At 53.3% G+C, this 21,313-nt stretch overlaps 1 protein-coding gene across 6 annotated transcripts in view; it reads right to left on the reverse strand.

Moving 5' to 3' along the window:
- The window catches only part of NFASC (neurofascin), a 69,598-nt gene that overhangs the window by 32,253 nt on the left and 16,032 nt on the right, over nucleotides 1-21,313 (reverse strand). For 3 of the 6 annotated variants that reach the window (XM_028488084.1, XM_007130817.3, XM_007130818.3), the window contains exons 6-18: nucleotides 20,485-20,535; nucleotides 14,335-14,446; nucleotides 13,708-13,892; nucleotides 12,262-12,393; nucleotides 9,444-9,587; nucleotides 8,672-8,783; nucleotides 8,207-8,373; nucleotides 7,564-7,711; nucleotides 6,167-6,291; nucleotides 3,900-4,001; nucleotides 3,413-3,610; nucleotides 2,523-2,593; nucleotides 955-1,177 (exon numbers count right to left, since the gene is read on the reverse strand). In XM_028488084.1, coding sequence (XP_028343885.1) covers nucleotides 955-1,177; nucleotides 2,523-2,593; nucleotides 3,413-3,610; nucleotides 3,900-4,001; nucleotides 6,167-6,291; nucleotides 7,564-7,711; nucleotides 8,207-8,373; nucleotides 8,672-8,783; nucleotides 9,444-9,587; nucleotides 12,262-12,393; nucleotides 13,708-13,892; nucleotides 14,335-14,446; nucleotides 20,485-20,535 — 1,770 coding nt within the window. Of the gene's footprint in view, nucleotides 1-954; nucleotides 1,178-2,522; nucleotides 2,594-3,412; nucleotides 3,611-3,899; nucleotides 4,002-5,251; nucleotides 5,297-6,137; nucleotides 6,292-7,563; nucleotides 7,712-8,206; nucleotides 8,374-8,671; nucleotides 8,784-9,443; nucleotides 9,588-12,261; nucleotides 12,394-13,707; nucleotides 13,893-14,334; nucleotides 14,447-20,484; nucleotides 20,536-21,313 lie in introns of those variants that run through there. The other 3 variants (XM_007130815.3, XM_055083932.1, XM_024133824.2) reach the window with 2 other exon arrangements.

Consider the following 21,313-nt stretch of genomic DNA (forward strand, 5'->3'; position numbering starts at 1 on the left):
CAATACATAATCACTTCCAGGGAAGTGCCCAACCCTCACTTACTCCCATCTCACCGTTATGAACCCCACTGGCCCTACTCCTGACCCCAGCATTGGCCCTTGTGGCTCTGCTCCTCCGCAAGACTCTCCCCACTCCCTTCCTTCTGGTCACCTCATCCACCTACATGATTTCTTCTTGGATCAGACCCAGACACACCAGGACATGGATTGCCCTGACCAGGAGGGGCGTCACCGACCCTCCTGCCTTGCTCAGAAGCCTACAGGATTGATGTGCTGGGGGCAGAGAGGCTACCGCCATCTGGAAAGCCAGGCACATACTTCTACATATATGTCCAGAACTGTGTTGATTTACCCAGTGACGGCCTCCAAAGAACTTCTCTTTTTATGTTCAATTCCAAGGGCTAAGAGCAACACTGGGAATGTTGCAGTGCCTGGTCTGGGGCATTCCAGTCTGGGGCTCTGTGGACCTTGCTCCCTCAAGGATCCCCCTGGGGAGCCCAGGGAGGAGTCTGGCCTGTGGCCCTGCTTCCGGTGGAGGCGTCTAATTACGGCCCGTTGGGACGGACGGTCCGTGGTGCTAGCAAGCCCTGGCAGTGAGGTAGGTCAGAAGGCCTGGGTTCTGTTTTCAAGCCTGACATTTGCTATTGTGCAATACCGGCAGGGGTTTCCCTTGCAGGGCCTCAGTTTTCATGCTGATAAAGTGAGAGTACTGGACTAGGTGACGACGTTCAAGAATACTAGCTAGTGTTCGGATGATACCATCTCCGCTCCCGGCATTACCTGGGGCCTGTCTGCTCTAGGTCACTGTAGGGGATTTCTCTTCCCTGGGAACTGGCTGTCCTCCCAGGATGCTCTCGGAAGACCCCCGACCCACCCTGAGGTTCCTGGTCTGTGAGGGTGGCCTGTGCAGCCCAGCCGTCAGGGTCCTGGGTGGGGACAGGGGAGGGTACTCACAATCTTCTCCGGAGTAACCGATGACAGTGTCTGGTTCAGGGCCCTTCCCAAAGTCATTTTCTGCCTGGACTCGGATCTCATAGGGCACGTAGACGGGGGTCTGCCCCACCACATAGCGGGAGCCCCACACAGTGACATTGTTCCAGGTCTCTCGGGTCTCTCTCCGCCGCCACTTGACGATGTAGCGCAGGTTGGGGCCAAAGGCGGAGGTGGCGTTCATCGGCTGAGCAGGGAGAGAGATGGCAGGAGTGGAGAGGGTGCAGGCGAGGAGCCCGGGCCACCCACGGCTCGCACTCTTTCTGTGCCAGGCACCCTGCCCCCAACTGCCCAACAGCGGCCAGCTCCCCCCGTGGCAGAGCTGGGGACACCACGGCCCCCACTCTGAGTCCCCCCAGAGCCTGGAGTCCTGTGAAGCCAGCAGCGTGCAGATTCTCCACCCAAGCCCCAGTCCCTCTGATTCCACAGGCAGCCCCCCCGGCAGGTGCACAGGGAGCGAAAGCTTTATTGTCGACAGGACTCTTTCCTGTGATGGAGCAACCAGAAAACAAAATATGGACAGTGACATAATGACCCCAAAGTCAGAAAGGGGTGAGTTTGGTTCAGCCACAGCATGCCTGCTGCCAATGAACTCACAATTCCAGATTTCAGTCCTACTTAATCCTTGCATGTCTGCCCTGTCCTTCCCAAAAGGCCGGAGCCGGGAGCGTGCAGAACTCTGTTTTTGTTCCCTAGGGGCCTGGTCCAGGAAGCACTCCCCCGGGAGCCTGGAATACAGAGCCGTAGACCAAGAACCGACCGTTGCAAGGTCCTGCAAGATGAGCCCCGGCGTCTTAAGTCTGGGCTCAGCCCAGTTGCCAAGGCTGCTGTGAAACCAGGCTCTCCGAGGACAGGGATGGTCGTGATTCCAAACTCTGTATCTCCCTGTTTCCATTACTCATGTCAACAGCACAAAAATGTTGATATTTCGGTGGCTGAATGTGCATCTCTTAGACTTGGAAGGGGTTTGGAAAAAAGTCGTTTTGAGGCCACATATCCCAGTTTTGGTTTGGAAAATGTGGTCAGTGAGCTGAGATGAAGATGAGCTTTTTCAATCCTGGCCCGGAGGACGTCTTTTGAGTCACCTTGTCCATCCTGGACTTACAGGTGGCTGGCCCTGGAGGGCCACTCAGAGGCTGGTCTCTCCCCACTCCCAGCAATCTCCAGGGATGGGCCCCCAGAACGCACCAAAGCGAGGTACTGGTGTTTGGGCTAAATCTTTCCTACAGACTAATCTAAATTTCTCCCTCTTCTGAAGAAGCCCATTGATCCTGCAGGACTCTCTCTGATTTTGCCAGACTGACAGTCTCTGTTCCTTGGTCATCTCTGCTCCTGTCTCCTGTCTTAAATGTTGCTCTTAGACATTCTCCTGTTTGGTTTCTGGATGCTCAATGCAGAGACGAGCAGCCCCCGCACCAGACAGGTAGTCTGAGCCACCCTGCGGCCTTGGAGTCACAGGGGTGTAAAGGGCGAGGGCTCCCAGGCTGCGAGGCAAGGAAGCCCATCATGGATGGGCTGCAAGGGGCTCTTACCGTCCACGTGATCTCCATGTTGTTCTTTCTGGTCCCCTCTCCCTTCACATCAGAGGGGTTGGACTCAGGGGCTGGAATCCAAATGGATGCAAAGTTCAAGTCCAGTCTGTGCATTACCGGGGCGCGGTAAGCAACCTCTCTCCCCCAACCTGACTGGCCCCTTCTACGCTCTGTCTTTTCTCAGCATCTCTCCACACACCCTGTCCCATAAGCAACTGAACTTGCTCTGCCACCTTCTCATACGGATGATGTGCCTTCCTAGCTAAGATTTAAACCCCCCAAAGCAGGGATAATTTCCTTTGAATTTTAATCCCTTACCAGACAGCATTTATCATAAGGCTTTCCACACTTTAGATGATCAGTACAGCCAACTCAATGTGGATTATCCCCTTTGTGGATTATCCACTAAGTATGTTTAATACCAGACTGGTTTACCCTGGCATTCAACATTTTTTGGGAGCATCTCCACCCTCAATGAACCAGCATGATTTTAGAAATCTAAACATTTCATTACCCAAGCGTGTTAAGAAACCTGGTGCAACCCCAGATTATATATTTCTACTGCAAATCTTTGCCATAGCTCTTCCCTTTAAAGCAGAGCATCAGGAATTATTCATAATATTAGTAATAATAAAAATGACAGTTAACTTTTATTGTGTGCTTGCTATGTGCACATCACGGTAAGAACCCGAATCCCATTTTCAAACGTAATCCTCACAGCAGCCCCATGACGGAGATGGTGTTATTATTCTCTGTTTCACAGATGAGGAAGCTGAGCCTTGGAGAGGTTAAGTAACTTGCCCAAATTCATGTGGCCGGGGACCGGGGGAACTCAGTTTGAACTTGGGGTACCTGGCTTCAGCACCTCCCGTTAGCCCTCAAGCACTCACGTGCTCCGCTGGTTCGGTAGCGCTCAGACGGGAGGCTGGGATGGCTGCTGCCCACCTCATTGATGGCAATGACCCGGAACTGGTAGTTGACATAGGGGGACAGCTGGAGGACGGCTGAGTTGACACTGCCTGGGAACTTGGAATGGTCATGCCAGACCCCTGGCTGGAACTGGTCCTCTTCAAACTGGACAACGTAGTCTGAGGGGGCAAGGAAGACAGGGCTGTTTGGGGAGCTGAGTTAGTGAGTTCTTTCTCAAGAGCGCTCCTTCGTGGTTTCCATTCGTCTTTATAATCTCCCTTGGGTAGACAAAGGCACAGGTATTCTTCCCAAAACCCAGAAAGGGAAACCAAGGCCTCCACGCGTTCTGTCAACAGGCCAGGGCACACGCCAAGTGAGGCCGAAGTGGGACCAGAAACCAGGGCCAGGCCTCTGGCTTCCGGGCTGCCGTCCCTCTTTTCTGGACAGTAGCGCAGGGCCCCGGCTGACCTGTGATGGGGCTGTTGTTATCGTCCCCCGGGATCCAGGTCAGTCTCACGCTCCTCTCGGCCAGGTCGGTGAGCTCCAGGTCCCGGGGTCGGTCTGGCCGTCCTGGCAGCAGAGGGAGAAGACACCACACAGGCCTCCCGAGTTAGAGCCGGCCCGTCCCTGTGCTGGCCTCAGCCCTGAACACTGTCCCACGGACAGGACTCTTGACAGGCTGAGGTCACCACCGCAGGAACCAACCCCAGCCTGTGCCGGAGGGTCAGCACAGGGACCGCCCCCTTCCCTCAGGGTTCAAGGAAGAACAAAGAGAGAACCCCAAATTCCACCACCACCACCCCCAAAATATCAAGGAATGCAGGGCACAGGGAGAGCTGGGGCCAACCCACCCCATTGCTGGGGATGTTCTCGGAGTGCAAGCACTTGGGAAATGCTGCCCTTTGCATTAGACCCATGTTCACAACCTTTAGGAAAACTGGTGAAGAAGTCTGGGATTTTGTCTCATTTTCTCATAATTATCTTCTACTCAGTGTGCCGAGGCTCTGAGGGGGCAGGAGCCCGGGGGGGTGTTTGGAGAGCTGAGCAGGGCAGACCAGTTAAGGGAATAGAGGGGACAAAGATGGAGGACCAGGCCAGGGAGGAGACAGGGACTCAGTCTAGAAGTTTCAGTGATGGACAGCAGGACAGAGGCCCTAACAAGGGTGGGGGCAGCACCTTTTTGGGGCTCCAGTCTCACTGGATTTCCTAAGTGTGTGTAAGTGCCCTCCTGGCCTGGGGATAAAGCCATCTGGCCACTGACTGGTGAGGGTAGGCGTGATTTTTTTCTCCTATCCTGGCTCCTTGAACCAGCTATTTCCACATTTTGGCTGGTTACTGGAAGGATCTGGGAGGTGAGTCACTGGAGCCCACATTCATGTGTGTTGCACACGAATGTGTGTGGATTGGAAATGGGTGTACAGCAGATGTGAAAGGCTGCAAAAAAGATGGGCCTACAGGTAACTCAAAGCAAGTGGGTTTCCTGACTGAATACCCTTCAGAGGTTAAGCTGGGGGAAGCGAACAGGCCACCCCAAGGGAGTGGTGGGCGTGGCCAGAGGTGAGGGACTGGGGATGCGGGGAGCGACAGCCGGACGTCGGAGCTCAGTCCGTGAAAGGAGCAGGAAGCCGGGAGTCGGGCTGTGATGGGCTAAGGTAGGTGACGCGGGCCTCCTGAGAGGAGTCAGATTTGGCAGGGAGCGGGGCAGGCCGCCCCTTGCCTGTACACAGCACTCCCGTCCGGCAGTGCCTTCCTCCTCCTAGACTCCTCCCTCCCGACACCTCGAGTGCTTGGCGACGGTCCCCGGGATTAGTATGAATTACCTTTGGGCAGGGCAGCCAAACGGTTAGTTGGAGTGGCCTGATCAGCTGCAAAGGTAAGATGGGTTATCCAGGTTAGCAGGTTATCCGGGGATAAAGGTGCTCTTGAAGGATGGGAATAGGCAGCCAAGGCTTGAACAGCTGCCCCTGCACAGCTTCACCCCGCCCCCACTTCCATGGAGAGTGCCCCACCCTCACAAAGGCCTTCCTGGGCTCCCTCCACAGCTGGGGGTAGACACCCTGGGTCCTTCCTGTCCCAATGCTAGCACTGTGCCTGGGCCCACTGTTCCCTGTGACCATGCAGGGACACTGCCGAGGGACAGGAGTGCACTGAGAGTTATGGCAATAGGGGGCCCGGAGACAGCAGAGATGAGGAGGGGATTTGCTTCCCCGGACGGGAGAGGCTACGTCCCCAGGTCTGGGATGGCTAAGTATTTACAGTCTGGCCTGGACACGAGGGCAGGACAAGACAGGATCATCTGAAATGCACAGCACCCTGTGAAATCCCATCAGGAAAGGGGTGCAGAGAGGAAGGCCAGCAGAGGGTGTTGGAAGGACAAACACAAAGTTCAGTCTTGCTTCAAGGATGGATCGTTTTAATTGACTTAGTGGTTTAGAGTTAGCTGTAAAGTTGGTAAAAATGATCACAATGAGAACCCCCTGTCCATTCCCTCTCTCCTTCAGGCACCCTTCAGGTGAGGATTTGGGCAAGTTAACGATTCCATTCAGGAGGTAAGGCATCCAGCACGGCTTGTTCTGAAAGGAGCAGCTTCCTAACCCTTAAACCAGAAGGCCGGAGGATCACCAGGCCTGGCTGGCTCGCTGACCACAGGCTCTGCCCTTGGAACCGTCCTCCGCTTCTCTGGCCTCGGGAAGTAGGGGGTGGGGATCAGTGCCAGCGTGGGCAGCGGCAGTTACCTAGCACGGTCAGGTAGGCCTTGGCCAGGTCTTGGTCCAGCTCGGTGCTGGCAACGCACGTGTAGCTACCCTGGTCCCGCTCGGCCACGCCAAAGATGGTCAGGGAGTCCTCTTCCTTCTTCATCCTGCAAAGGTACAGGGGAGGGGTTGGGAGGAAGGCGAGTAGGGTGACAGTGGAGGGGGCAGGCAGCAGGAGTGCTGGGCACTGCCCGGCTGCTTTCTCCCTGAAGTGGGGACGGTGGGTCAGAAGGGAGGAGGCGGCGCTGTAGTCTGGGCTGGGCAGCCGCAGCCCCTCCTAGGGGACGTGAGGCTCCACCTCAGTGCTTCGAGAGAGGCAGGGTCTTCCTGTCACCTTGAGCACTTACGGTGCTTGCTGGAGGGGACAGGAAAGTAGGTGGAGCCAAAGCGGCCCCGACCCATATTCACTGTCCTCAGTTCCCACACTGGGTCTGCTCTCTGTGCCTTTCCTGTGCTGTGCTCCCCTCCCACATTAGGGAACAGTTAGGCCCACCCCCAAAAGGCAGGTCTTCCCGTACTTCCAGCTCTGTCTTCAGCCCGGATTGATGCCCAGGCTCAGCCCAGGTGCCCCGGGCTCCTCTGCACTGTCTCCCATAGAGGGAGGAGGGCACCAAAGAGCAGGGCATCGCTGAGGGCCAGAATGCCTGCACCCACCCGCAGGCTACGCCCCTGCAGAAAACCAGATCATCACTGGAAACAGCTGGTACCGATGCTCAGCCTGCCCCGAGACGGACAAAGAGTCCTGAGGGGAGGCTCGGATCAGCCGTTCTTAACCCTAGCTGCACATTACAAACACCTGGGGGGACTTTTAGACACTATCTATGCCTGGGCCCTCCCTCCACTCCAATTAAATCCGAATCTGGGATGAAGGATGGATGGGGCAGGCCTGGGCCTGGTAAACGGTCCCAGGTGCATTAAGGGCGGGGAGCCCCATTAACCACAAGGGCTAGCGTCTGCTCAGCCAAGCTTGCCCCCTGCTGGAGAACAGGAGCACTGCAGGCAGGACTGAGAGGATGGGGAGGGAGTCCTGGCTGTGAAAAGGAGGAAGGGAAAGGATCAAAATACAGGGAGGAGGACGAGAGAAGAAGTGAGGGGAGAGAGGGAGAGAAGTGAAGACAGGAGGAGTGGGAAGGAGAGGAGAAGAGGGAGGGAGGAGGAGGAGAGGGAAGCAGAGCCCTGACGGGGAGAGGGGGAGCTGCCGTGGAAGGGGGGTCTCGCCTGATGTGAAGGGAGTCGCGGAGGCTGTCACGCCCTCCTCAGCAGTTCCCCAGTGACACACATGACACAGGTTCCCCGTGTTCTTCAATGCATGCCCAAGAGCAAGGGAAAAGAAAACGCCCCAGAGGAGCAGCCGGAAGAGAGGAGGGACAAGCAGAAACCTGTTCCCGATGTAGAGGGGCTCATCATCCTTCAGCCAGGAGACTGTGAGCTTCAGGGAGGGGTCGTGCTTCACGCGACACTCCAGCTGCACCGTGGTGCCCCTTTTGGCGACCTGGTCCTCAGGCATCCGGTAGATCCTGGTGGGGTCTGTGGGGAAGCCCCCGGAGCTCGTCTCTGCCACCCCACGCCCGTGTGGACACACAGTGTGACATGCATGACCTCCAGGTTAGATGGACCACGCAAGTGGCAGAAATAGGATTCGGTTACATGAATGGTAGGGGGCACCTGGTATGGGGGATCCCAAACACTAGCCAATCCCCAAATCCTTTCTCTCCGGCTCAGGAACATAGGACATATTTTCTGGGGTGGTAGTGGGGAGCTGGTGTGGGTAACAGGCGTCCCTGCCTAAGTCTATTTGGACCAGGCTGGTAACGACTCGGTGCTCGCAACACCAGGCCAGCCAGAGGCCCTGGCCACGAAACTTCCACGGAGAGGACACACAGACCTGGAGGGAGGTCCCACTAGGTATTAAACGTTAGGTGTGGCACATTTTCAAAGTGAGTGACACACATGGGTAACTGTGAGGAGATGGCTTCCTTGCCTTCCCCACCCCTCCCTCTACCTAGCAACTCTCTCCTTTACCTTTGACCTCCAGGCGGACCTGGTTCTCAGCTTTGCCCAGGATGTTGGTGGCAACACAGGTGTAGATGCCTTGGTCCTCTTTGCGGATCATCTTGATTTCCAGACTGCCGTTCTCGTAGACATGGTAGTTGCCACCATCCAGGTTGCTTCCTTGCCCATTCTTAAACCTCACAACAGAGCAGCGGGACACACAGCATATACTGAGAAAGGACCAGCCCGGGGAGCGGGAGGGGCCCCGAGCCTTGTGGGTCTTGCCTCCGACCACTGGGTGGCCTTGGCAAGCCTCTGGGCCTCGGTTTCTTCCTTTGCACAGTAAGAGGGTTGACCCAGCTGATCTGCCAACTCCTCCTAGCTTCAACCCTTTAAGGCTCCCAGGACTATGCTGAATACCTCTCATGGGCCAGATGGAATGAGAAAGGCGAGACAGATGACCCTGTGGGGAAGGCCTGGTCTCCTGGAACTTACCATCGGAGTGTGGGGATGGGAGACCCAAAGAACGGGCAGTCCAGCCGCGTCCGGTTGTACAGGATCACCCTCATGAGCTGGTTCCGGGGTGACAGCATCCGAGGCGGCACGTCTGCAATTCCCAGAGAACTGACCTTGGGTGGGGAGTCTTCCTCTTCCTCTTTGTGGACCAGTCTTATCTCTCTGTTCCTTCTCCTCCCAGCAGCTTTCTCAGCACCAGTGTACCTTCCCCCATCAACCTCCCTCCTTTAAGAAGCCTCTGAGGATTAGGTGAGGAAGGAGGAAACTTATCCATTTGTCCTTCACCTACCCTACCTCCAGTCCAGCTTTTGCAAAGGGTTTCCCCCCAATTTTCCAGCAGCTTCTATACCTGCCCCTCCACAGCCCCAAGGCTTCTCCTAGCTGCACCTGCCCACTGTCCTCTGTCTGCTCTGGGAATGCTGCGGACATATTCAGGACTGTTCCCCACCGAGACCATGGAGACCCAGGGAGAGTCAACATGGACACACCAAGGAGGCGAGACGGCCCCTCCTCTCATCAGGGGAGGAAGGAGACTGAGACTGGCTTTTCGCATGGAATGAACTCTGTCTGCACACCCAGCTCTATGGACTTTAAGTCCTCCATCCTCCCTGCAAATGTCATTCTGGGTCTCCGTGCTTCCCCCTTCCTGCCGCCCTCATACCCCACCAGCCTGGCCAATCACCGGAGAAGAAAGTGTGCCCATGAGGTGAGCAAGGTCCAGGCAGGCGAGCGGAGGGAGGGGTGCACTCACCCAGCACGCTGACGAAGGCGTTGGCCAGCAGGTAGCCGTGCTCGTTGGAGGTGTTGCACTGGTACACGGCCCTGCTGCTGATCTGGGTGTCCCGGAAGATGATGGTGTCCCCGGCCACCTCACGGTTTGGGTTGGGTGGTGCCGCTACAGTCGGAAAAGACACTCCTTGTGAGAAAGAGGGAGGGCAGGGCAAAGGGCACTTGGGACTCTGGCCAGGACTCCCTGGTAGGACTGGGGTGCCGTGGAGGCAGTAGCACTGGGCCAGCTCAGACCCAGCTTCCGGCCCACCACTGCCTAGCTGTGTGGCCTGGGTCCATCACTGAGCCCCCTGGAGTTTATTTCTCAATCCATCCAATGGGAATAGGAATCCCGGTCAAACCTACACAGCAGCTGGGCAGCTGTGGTTGACAGCGTAAGCTTTGGAAGCAGGAGGGGTTTGAATTCTAACCACACTGCCTGCCGGCGCTATTCAATGGCTCTGCACTTCAGTCTCCTTGTCAACTGAATGGGGATAACATATCACCTCGTGGGGCTCTTATGAGGATGACCGGAGATTCTCTGCATGTCATTAGCAGAGGGCCCAGCACATACTGATTATTATCGTTGTTATTATTTTAATTCCATGTGCATATACTCAAATGGGTTTTGAAAAGGATAAAGCAATATCCAACTAGATGGGACCTACCACCTTCCCATCCTCTGAGCAGAGCACTCTGCAGACATTCACAAAGTTAAATCAGGAAGTCGATGCCTGCTGAAAGCTGAATGAGTCCCTGTATTTGCCAAAAGCTACCTGATCTTCCCAAGACGAGTGCACGACACTGAGAGGACAATCCCTGCTGCAGTTTGGCTGGGGATGCAGAGAGCAGAGGCTGGGGAGTGGCCGTGGGGTCTCACACCTGTCCCCGTTATCACTCTAAGACCCAGGGCAAATCAATAACTCCTCTGGGCCTCACTTCCTTCATCTGTCAAATGCGGAAGCATTACTCCCATCTTTCCCCTACTCTGAGGAAGGTTAAGATAAGAGAATGGTAATGAGATAATGCGCTGTGCAAATAAAAGTTTTTTTTAGAAGTATAAAGAATCCCTAATTTTCTCATCTTTCACCACCAGAAGGTGCCTTTCCTCTGTAAGATTTCGGGACTGGGCCAGATGACTTGGTTTGCGTGATCTAGGAACTCATCCAGGATCACTCAGACCTACCACAGAAGTCGGCAGAGAAGAACCCAGGGTCTGGCCCCATGGGCTCCACCCCACAGACAGCAAGTCTGAGCCCGGAACTAGGGAATCAGCAGGTGAACAAAGCCGAGGCCAGCATCCTTATCATCCTTCCGGAGTCTCCACTCAGCAAAAAAGCACAAAGGAAGCCGATGCCAGCAACTTTAAGTCTCCTTGCCTGGCAACTCCCACAGACCAGCTTTCCTCCCGGTCACTCCCTTGAGTGACGGGGGACCTTTCCCTGGGCCAAGGCTCAGCTCTAAATCCTGAACTTTGCATTTATTTAATGGCGCTGTGAAGTTTAGAGCCTTTGTTTGCTTTGTCCCCAAACTGCTACCAGGACAAGGAGAAGGTCGCAGAGGGCAGGCCGTGTCCGTGTGTCACTCGTATCCAGAGGCAGGATATTTCCTGGGATAACTAGATGCTCAGTACTAGACAGGGGAGGCATATTGCACTGTCACAGCAGCCCACAGCTTCCCCACTCACTAGCCATGTGACCTCGGGCAACTCCCTGCACCATCAGAGCCTCATTTCCTCACCTTTAATGTTTGAGGTTAAAGAGCTAAGAGGAATGAACAGTGCCTGGCACACAATAAATGTCCAGAAAGGTGCATTCTCCTCTACCTGTCTCCCTGCCTCTCCACCTGTTTCTATCAGCTGTTGCTTGTGAGTTAGGCTCTGAGGTCTCGCCATCTATTTTTTGCCCCATCGGGTTGATAACATTGTTTGCATTTCCTCTGACCCCTTAGAGAAAGTAAGGACAGGACACTTAAAAAGTAAATGCAACTGGGGCTTCCCTGGTGGCGCAGTGGTTGAGAGTCCGCCGGCTGATGCAGGGGACACGGGTTCGTGCCCCGGTCCGGGAAGATCCCACATGCCGCGGAGCGGCCGGGCCCGTGAGCCACGGCTGCTGAGCCTGCGCGTCTGGAGCCTGTGCTCCGCAATGGGAGAGGCAACAACGGTGAGACGCCCGCGTACCGCAAAAAAAAAAAAAAAAAAGTAAATGCAACTGGAGTGAATATGACCTCTGGCTGGAAGGATCCCTGGAGTCACCCACTCCGGTATCTGGGTAGGACTAACTCTTCCTGACGTCTGTGCGCGCTCAGTAACTGAACTGTGCACCTCTGCTCTCATAGGGAAGTTTTCCCTCATTTCTGACCATATCTTTCATGTTGTCGCATACCCCTGCCTCTTATTTTACCCTCGGCAGAGAGAGGGACTTGGGTAAACGATGGAAATGAGTTACCAAGCTCTCCTCTACCTCCTGAGCCCCAGCCATCACTCAGGGCCTATACTCTCAGGAGATACAGGGTGAGGTCTCCAGCCCTTGAACTGGGCTCTGTCGCTGCAAAGGGCAGAAAGCAGAAATTTATGAAAAACCCCAGGGAGCGGAAATCCCCTAAACATGGGAACATAACCACAGGCCTTCTGTTCTCCCTCAAACACAAATGAAGCAGGTTTCCTGCCTCCTGAGATGTCCAAAGAGATGGGCTACTCCCTCACTTCTGCTGCAGCAGGGCTGGCCCACAGGGATGGGGAGCTGGATCCTCTGGCAGGAGAGAGAGCAGAGGCACAGGCGGGAGAACGGTGCGTTACTCACATTGCAAAGGTTCCCCATTCACCATCCACTGGACGGTGGGCTTGGGGTTCCCATTGGCTCGACACACCAGTCTCCCGTCCTCGCCAGGAGCCAGGATAAGGTTCTTGGGTTCGTCCAGCCAGTAGGGAGCAGCTGGAAGACAAGGACAGGCATAGGTAGGGGTGTCAGGTGACAGGAACAGCCAGAAGGAACCAATGGGCCCCCTCTAGGAAGGCAGGAGCCCCCGAGTGCCAGCCCCAGGCCCCTGCCGCCTGCCAGGGCTCATCCTGATCGGGTGACAGTCTAGGCTGCCTTTGGTCAGCCTGGCACTACAGATGCTGACTGATTTATTTCAAGTTCGCAGAACAAGAGTTCTAAACTGGGGCTCCCTGAAGAGCTGTTAATAAACATGGGTGCCAGGGCCCATCTTCGACCTACTAAGTCAGAATCCTCGGGGGACGACTGGGCGGCCGATGCGTTGAGAGCTCCCCAGGCACTCGTGGTGTGCACCCGAGGGCATGAGCCAGGGAGGGTGGTAAAGTAGCAGGGGTTGGCCCTCTGGATTCCTGCTGTTGTTGCTGCAGGATCAGACCATTTAGGCAAGGCCTGATATTCATTCTTTTAGACACTAAGCTTCGGTTAGAGCAGACGCTCTTAGCTGGCCACCCCTTCCAATTTTCTGGCAATTTTTGTGAATATGTGGATATGGATTTTTTGGAGAAGAGGGTCCTTTGGATCAGAGTCCCAAAGATCTTGAAACCCCAATAAAGGTTAAGAGCCCCTGGTTCGAGCGTGGTGCTGAAACCAAGGTCACAGGTCAACCTGAGCGTGTACTAGGAAAGTTCTGGCACTGTGGTTTCAGACCTCATCACCCCGATCATCCATTCAGCCCACCATTCAGACTGAGAAGTGACTAGTGCATCCCCCGTCCCCTACCCGTGGCTGGGACCCACAAAGGCACGTGCTCTGTTGCCTACAACAGCTCAGGGGGCCCATCTATGCTTTGGGGGGAGGGAAGCGATTTTTTGAAAAGTAATTTGGGCCATGATGACTCCCCATTTTTAAAAGAGAACCACATACAAGTACGCAGACAGCACAGGCCTAAGACAACACGCCGTGAACAGGACTGCGAAACGAAAGACAGAAAGGTTCTGGGTGATCCAAATAGGCCACAGGAGAAAGTGCACCTGCTGAGGGAGCCCCAGGCACAGAGGAGCTGGGCAATGGTCAGGGCAGATTCCCTCCCTTAACACCTCCCTCTTTCCCCCTGCCCTTTTACACACACACACACACACACACACACACACACCCGGGGGTGACACCATTCCTGCAGGACACTATTGCCACTAATCAGCGTGTTGGACGTTTTCCCCACTCACCCTGCCCCCCAACCACCCTGAGAGGGAAGGGTGGCCATGGAGTGTAGGGCTGGCAAAATCATCGTAATGAGAAATACACACAACGTACCCTTTACTCTCACCGAGATCGTGTGCCGGATGCTGCCCATCTTGTTGGAGGCCAGGCAGAAATACTCCCCAGAGTCTTCCTCGGACACGTTGGTGATACGCAGGGCCTTGTTAAAGTTCTCCAACTTGGCCTTGTCAGATGGGAGGTCCCCACCTTTCTTGTACCAGGCGATGTCTGGCGTTGGGCTAAGAGGGACCAGGCGAGAAACAGGGACTTATCACTAAATGTGGCTCTGCTATTATTGTATGGAGCCCGGGACACCCAGGTGTCCTTAAAGTGTACTCGGGCTCAGGAGGATGCATGTCCTCTGAGAGCTGATGCCTCCTATGCAGACGGGATGCTCAGCCACAGGGCGACTGAGGGACTTATCTAAGGTCACAAGAGGGTCTAACACACATACAGGAAGCTTAGTCACCTCCTTTCCTCACTATCTAAAAAAGAGAGGCGGCCATTGGGATGGAGATGGCTATGATTTGCATCGTCCTCACTAGGAGCTGTTCGCCTCTCTTTTTGCACCGCCACACCGCCCCCCCAACACCCCAAAATGTGGCAAGAACAGAGCATGCACAAACCCCCAGCCCAGCCTCCTGGAGGGTGGCCAGAAGTCGGGGTGCAAACTGTACGTACACCCCGGAGGCGATGCACTCCAGCAGGAGGTCCATGCCACGCAGCACCATCTGACTGCTTGCAGTGCCCTGGGGATACATGAAGCTGGGTGTTCTTTCTGCAACTCCTCGGGCTGAAACAGGACGGAACAAGCTCTCGTGAGCCTATTGCCCAGAGGGCTGACCTAGCTAGGACAGAGCTGTCGGGCTAGAGAGAAAGGTTATCATGCCCTCCTGCTTACCCCCTAACCCTCAGAGGCACCAAGCCCCAGACCCTCCCCGCTGAGACCACCCCAAGGGCCGGGACATCATTAAGAGAGGTGTGTTAGGAAGCGCAGGGCTCCTCGGCCCCACCAGCACATGTGTGTGAGCAGCTCTACGTTCTGACAGGATCTGCCAAGAGGAGCACAGCTTCCCTCCCAGTTCAGTAAGCCTCTCTGGCCCTGGAACGGGGGAGGAGTTGCCTGAGCAGCGAGTAGTCTACTCCCCGAGCATCTCGTGCTGGGATCCAGAGGCCAGCACGGTGGCCCCCAGGGAGGCCATCTCAGCAGCAGTGGAAGAAAGAGAAGGAACATCTTGGGGCCACAGGATAACCTGCTCTTTGGGACCCTGGAGACAAGGAGCTGGGATGAAGCCACAGAGACTCAGATGAACAGTCAGAGACGCAGGGAGTATTATTAATGGTTTAGCAAAGACATGGAGAGAATTAATGAACAGAGATGACAGGAAATCACCTTGGGGCCAAGACCATTCTGCTTCTTCACTAATGACTCTGGAAGGGGGCTGGGGAGGAGGGTGTTAATTGGATGTGAGAGACTGGGGGAGGGGTGAGAGGCAAGGGGCAGCCAAGATGGAGGAGGCAATCTGCAATTCAACTAGGCTGGAGCAGCCACGGGGTCTGGAATCAATGACATGCACACAGCTTTTGGAAGCCAGATGGCTCACAGAGAGCGACGCTGTCAGGGTGGCTATTTCCCTGTGGAAGGGGTCATGCAAGTCTGGGGACACCCCAGCGCAGTGGACCCCACCTTACCTCAGCCTCACCTCTCCCTCAGAGCACAGTTCTATGGAAGCGGATAAGATGGGACGGAGAAGAGCAAGGATTTTGCAACCAGGAACCACAAAGCAAAGGGAAACGGGAGCAGTCAGCCCTGCTCAAAAGGTGTATGACTGCAAACAAGAAGAGTTAAAAATATAAATATAAGCTGGGCCTACCCATGGGTTTCATGGGTCTTCAACTCAGCTGGAGAGGTGAGAGCTGGAGGGGAGGCAGGGCTGCCAGGAGGGAGAGCAAGGCATTCTTCCCGGCAGGAGTCAGGTATTGTTACTGGCTGCTGAGGACAGAGTGGCAGGGGAGAACTCTGTATCTGTGACATTGCTGGACTTAACTGAGCTAGCTAATGGCTGGCTGGAACAGCGGGGCTCCTGTCCTAGGGGCGCCCAGCTTCTCTCCAGCAGCCATCAGGGGAGTGCGTTTCGTCGAGTTGCCATCTATTGTATCCTTTTGTCAAGGAAAGGACTGATGAAACGTGGAGGTAGTTAGGCTACTGGCACCATATATGGCACATATCGAGGGTTCAGTAAGTGTTTGTGGGATGTGAATAAATTCAAGAGGAGAAGAGAATAAAAAAGAAGGCAACAATTTACCCCCTGTACGTCTCTCTCTCTCTCTGTAGATATGCTCATCTGCCCCACCAGCACACACATATACAACAGTGGCTACTGAGGGGTTAATCCATTATGTGGTTAATTGGTTACCATCTATAACTCAGAGCGTCCAGCTCTCAGTACCGAAGGAGCCTGATACCAAAGCAGCAGCTACCTCCCACCCATCATCCCGGAATCACCCAAACGGTCAGACAACACAAGGTCAGGGGCACCATGAGGAGAAGATTTGATGGCAGGAGGCTCTGGTGCCGGTTTAGTGAATCTGGGAGAGCTGGGAACCGTGGGGTTACGTGGAAGCTCAGTGGGCATACTCCTTCCGCATGGGAACAAAACCTGCAGAAACCAATTTGTGACCCTGTGGACATTTAATTCACACCACAGTGTGCAGCCCTGCAAGTACACATGCCCAGCAAAGCATTAAGTACAGGAAAGGGGGAAATGAACACCGAGGCCTGCTGTGGCTGCCTTGACACACTGCAGCTGTGACTATAAAAAGGTTACAGCAATACTTCATTTGTAGGATGTGGGCTAGCAGCCACAGAGTTGTTCCAAAGGAGGAGAAGCTACTGGGAAATGAGCCAAAGTTCAAAACTACAGGGAAGAACATCCTAAAGGCAGAGGTAATAATCAGGGCCGCCACTTGGCCGTTTACTATGGGCCAAGCGCTGGGGCTCGGCTCCAGCTCCATCACCATCATCACGTTCGATCCTCACAGCAAACTTGGGGGTTATTACTCCCATTTTCCACAGAGGAAACTGAGGCTCAACGGAGTGAACAGACTTGCCAAGGTCACAAGCCAGTTATATTTTGGATTGTGGACCATCTGGGGTCAAAGCTTGTGTTCTAGCATCTGTTCTATATTGCCTCTCTCTTTAAAGATGGATACCCTACTTGTTCCTACTTCTGACAGTCAGCTTTGGGAAGATTTTTCGTACTCAAACCAAAGAATACCAAAATTCAAGGTCAAAAGAGGTAAAGGAGAAAGATATTTTTGTCTTAATGAGCTGCTCTGGTGAAACTCTTCCATGATGTTTTTCTCAAATATTGTTCTTACCATCTCAGCTGAGATTCTATCTCTCCTCGATGGCTATTAAATAAAGTCAGGCCCAAACTGGAAAAATAGAAGCTGGGCTGGAAATTAAGAGGCTCCAAAGACATCTCAGCTGGATTCTTAAAGCCACAGAAAGCTCGAAGAGGAGGCAGGGTGACACATGGTATCATGAAGGGATGAGAAAGCTGGACCCCGAGGGGAGATCGTGGAAAAAATGTGGTCTTACGTGAAAGGGATTTGCAGGAAAATTTACAAAGGATAATCCAGCTGGTGGTTTTGGGAGCCACTGCTCCAAAGGGAGGGTAGCTCATTTCTTTCCCTGGAGTCGTAGACCCAGAAGGAGGGGTGGAGACAAAGCCGACTGATTACTCTATGAGACTCTATATGGCGGAAGATGACAGAGTTTTTAGGGCATCATAGGATCCCACCACCTTCTCAGAGGTGGGGATCCCAGCCTCTCCAGCTTGATGACGCTTCACTGACTCTCCCAAATCTTCAGGGCTGGACCTAATAGCTGATCATCTCAGAATCCAGATGCTAAAGCTCACATCTGTGAGGCTTCAGGAAGAGCTTCCCATGCAGGCCCATCTGACCTCTAGGCCAAGGGCATTCCATCCTCTCCTGTTCTCACAAGCTGTGGTACAAGAGCAGGCTCATCAGTTTCCATGGAAATCTGGTCAGCAGGGGGACGTCAGGAGATGCCTCTGCCTCAACCACCTTGGCTTTAAAGAGCCAATGAAAAATGCCTCAATTGTCTCCTGCAAAAGTACGGGTCAAAATTGCTGAAAACCCGAGTTGCTCCCCCTCTGTCAAGTACTGTGTGTTAGCAGAAGAGAGTTCAATGAATCAGATGTATCTGAAATCCACAAACAGCTTTTAGGGGCGGCTGGATCCTACCTTTAGCTGCTTGTGATTCTCAGAACTGAGAACTCATGGGCCTGGATCCCTGACATCTCACCACCTCTCTGGCTCTAGAAACGGCTGACAAAACAACCCCAGAAGACAAGAAAAACTCTTTGTCTAGTAAATTTGATACCTTCTACTGCCAGGAAATCTCTTCCATAAATCTAACCCAAATCCCTCATGCTGTAGTTGGAGCTTTTTTTCTTATCCAGTTCTCAGCATAGCTGAGAATCTGAAAAGCTTTCTGAAAAGCCAGCCTGCCCTAAAATTTCTCCCTCCGTAGTACTTTCTTCCCATAATTGTGCCTGCCTCTCTCCCCTAAGCTTCTCTTCAAGTTCTCCATGTCCCTCTTAATTTTAGAAGCAAAGAACAATTGTACTTGATACAGTCAACACTAAGCCTTTAACACCAATAATGGTAACATTTATTAATCATTGCTGTGTCTGACACCACACTAGGAACATAAGCACATTATCCCGTTTAATCTTCACAACAATCCTTTGGGGCAGGTAATACACCCATTTTGCAGATAAGGAGATTAAAGGTCTGACACACTAAATGACTGGCCCAAGGTCACTCAATGGTATGTCCTGGAGGCAGGGTTTAATTCAAGGCAGTCTGCCTCACAGCACACATCCTTATCTTCCTTTCTCCTTTCCTGGACGAATCCTAAGTGGCAAGTTACAATTTTCAGACCAGCTTCCCCCTGCTACTTAGCAGGTCAGGGGGCATCTGGCATATGTTCAGAGGATACCAAACCACTAGAGAGATCACTAGGACAAAGTATAGCTATGGGCTGGCCCTACTGTTACAAAAGGGGCATACTTCAAAGCCCAGTTCAGAGGTGTACTGGGTACTGTTCATCATACTGTGTCTCTCTGTCCAGCTCCCTGAACTCAGGAAGGACCTTATCTTCTTTCCTTTCTTTTCACTTTCTGTTTCTTTCTAGAAGCATTCAAGTTAGCTGTCCTTTGTTCAACATGTACCTCACTTTGACTTTATACCCTTTCCAGCTGGGGTCATACTTGGTCAGCCCCACTCTACCTTGGATTGAGGAGATGAGCTTCTTCTGAGCTCTTGCGAGTTTTGCTTGGTTTCATAGCCCTGGATGATTCTTATAACTCCTACTTATTTAGTTACAATAATATCTACCACTGGTCACAAACTGGTTTAAATGGCTGGAATCACTTAAACTTATATAATTGCTAAAACAACTCTATAGGCATGTCCCCCTCAGTGGTTTATCTTATATAAAGCAAGGAGCTTGGACCAGATGGCCTCTAAGAGACCTTCTGGCTTTGACAGACTCCAGCTTTAAGAATACTTCCATAACAGAGTACCCGGAGTCCAACTGAGAAAAAGGCACATTCCATACCAATGCTCTGGGGCTCTTGACACAATGGTGGTTGGCCCCATTATTTTGAAAACAAACAATGCCCCGAATCCAACAAAGGTCCCCTGCTTCCTCGGGCAGTAAATCTCGTTGGCAGGATCTCAGCGTGGCTCTGGTTGCTCGGTGCCAAGTTAAAGCCTTTGCCACTCTCGCTGGCTCTCACTCCTTCCCATTCCCCACTCCAGACACCCATCATTGTTTATATTAGCACATCACAATACAGACCCTTCCTATCTATCGGAGCCCACAATGACCCCCCAGGGGACCTGCAGCCTCAGCTTCCGAGGCATAACTGATGATGGGAGCCAGCTGCCTCTCCAGAGCCAGCAAATGATGATTCCTCTCTGGCTGCTCAAGGAAAACAAGACATTCTTGAGCCATGGCTGGGGGTAGCTCAGGTGTGGAAACAGCCAATTACTCTACTAATCAGCCTGAGCAACCAGTTGTGTGATGAGTTAGAAATATGCCTCATGGAAATTGTTCCATGACTTGCAAATGTGTGGGTGGATGAGCATTGGATTTGCATGCACTCCCACAGGAGGGAAGAGACCCAGGTGATAGATGGCAGTGGATGGTCCAACTTCTTTTATACTTACCTTGAAAGAGACCTCAGAGCTAGACTCTTCCTCCTATCTCCCAGATGGATTTTAAAGGGATATGGGACCTGTGAAATGGTACCCCCAGTAACTAAGGCTAGAGCCCAACGCAGGCAATTCATATCCAGACACTTAAGAGCTAGCTAAGCAACACACTACAAAGCTTTCTGTGTTCTTCAAACCACTGATAGAAACGAGACCTCCCCTTTCCTCCTGACTGTGGGAACTCCCTATCCTCAGGTATTCTCCATCCACCCACCACTGATTCCTAAGTTTCTACTGAACCCTCCAAGAAGCTCTTTTGAAGTCCTACCCTGGCTTGACCAACTTGTCCAGAACACAGACTGGGGGCTGGCACATTTGAAGAGATCGCACCTCCCCTCCCACGCTGGCCACCTTCCTCCCCGTGAGCAGCGCTCTGGAGATGGCGCCTTGGTATCCTGACCTGGCCAACTGTCAGACTTGGCACCCAGCATGAGTTAATGGCATGGTATCAGTCAAGTTAGGCAAACTGGGGTTAGGACCGGCAAGGTTACTCCCAAGGTTACCACGGCGACTCACCACTGTACATGTCAGGGTGGTTTCTTAAGGACGAGTCATTATAGGGGTGGTCTGCAATAAACAAAAGAGGGTGAGCAAACAGGGACCACGGAGAGGTCATGGAGGCATAAACGGGAGAGAACAACAGAAATGCAAAGCCACAAAACAACCAGGGAGCACCAGTGGTCTTTTGCAAAGGAAACACACAGCATATTTGGAAAGGAAATATGCTTGGTGAAGAACAAGCAACACAAAACAGCCCCCGAAAGGGAAGAAAAGGTTAAATCCTGCAAAAGAAGGCAATAATGTTTCTTTTTTAATAAAGAAATTAGGCTTGACCTTTAATGGCTTGGTCCTACTAGATTTTCAAACAAATGAGATAAGAATTAGTGGTATCCCGGTAGCAATTGGAACAACTCTTTCCCACCAAAATCCTCAGTTCCCAGGACTCTGGATCAGGCCAGCTCCTGGGGTCGCTGAAGAGAAAGGAGTGTTAGTGAGCCCTGGGGCAAGAGCAAAACCCTACCTGAGCAGAAGTTAACTTGCAAGGGGTGGGAGGTAAATGAGGGGAGAAGACAGAGAGAAACAGACCATCAACAGAGTGGGACACAGAGACCCTTGGCAGTGCCCAGCAATCATGTGCTGACCAGCGACAAACACTCCCCAACCTGTCCAGGTGGGCACCGCCCTGGTCTCCAAGATGTGTCTGTTGGCAGAAAGGCCTCCTTCTGAGGAGGTGAGGAGTGGTCCAGGGAGGTGGGGACAGCCAGGCCGAGGTTCAGATTTTAGGATCAGAAAGGCAGGCTGGGCCAGGGGAGAGAGTGTGAGCTGTGAGTTCTACACTTAGAAC

This window comes from Physeter macrocephalus, chromosome 4 (genome assembly GCF_002837175.3).
Source record: "Physeter macrocephalus isolate SW-GA chromosome 4, ASM283717v5, whole genome shotgun sequence".
Lineage (NCBI taxonomy): Eukaryota > Metazoa > Chordata > Mammalia > Artiodactyla > Physeteridae > Physeter > Physeter macrocephalus.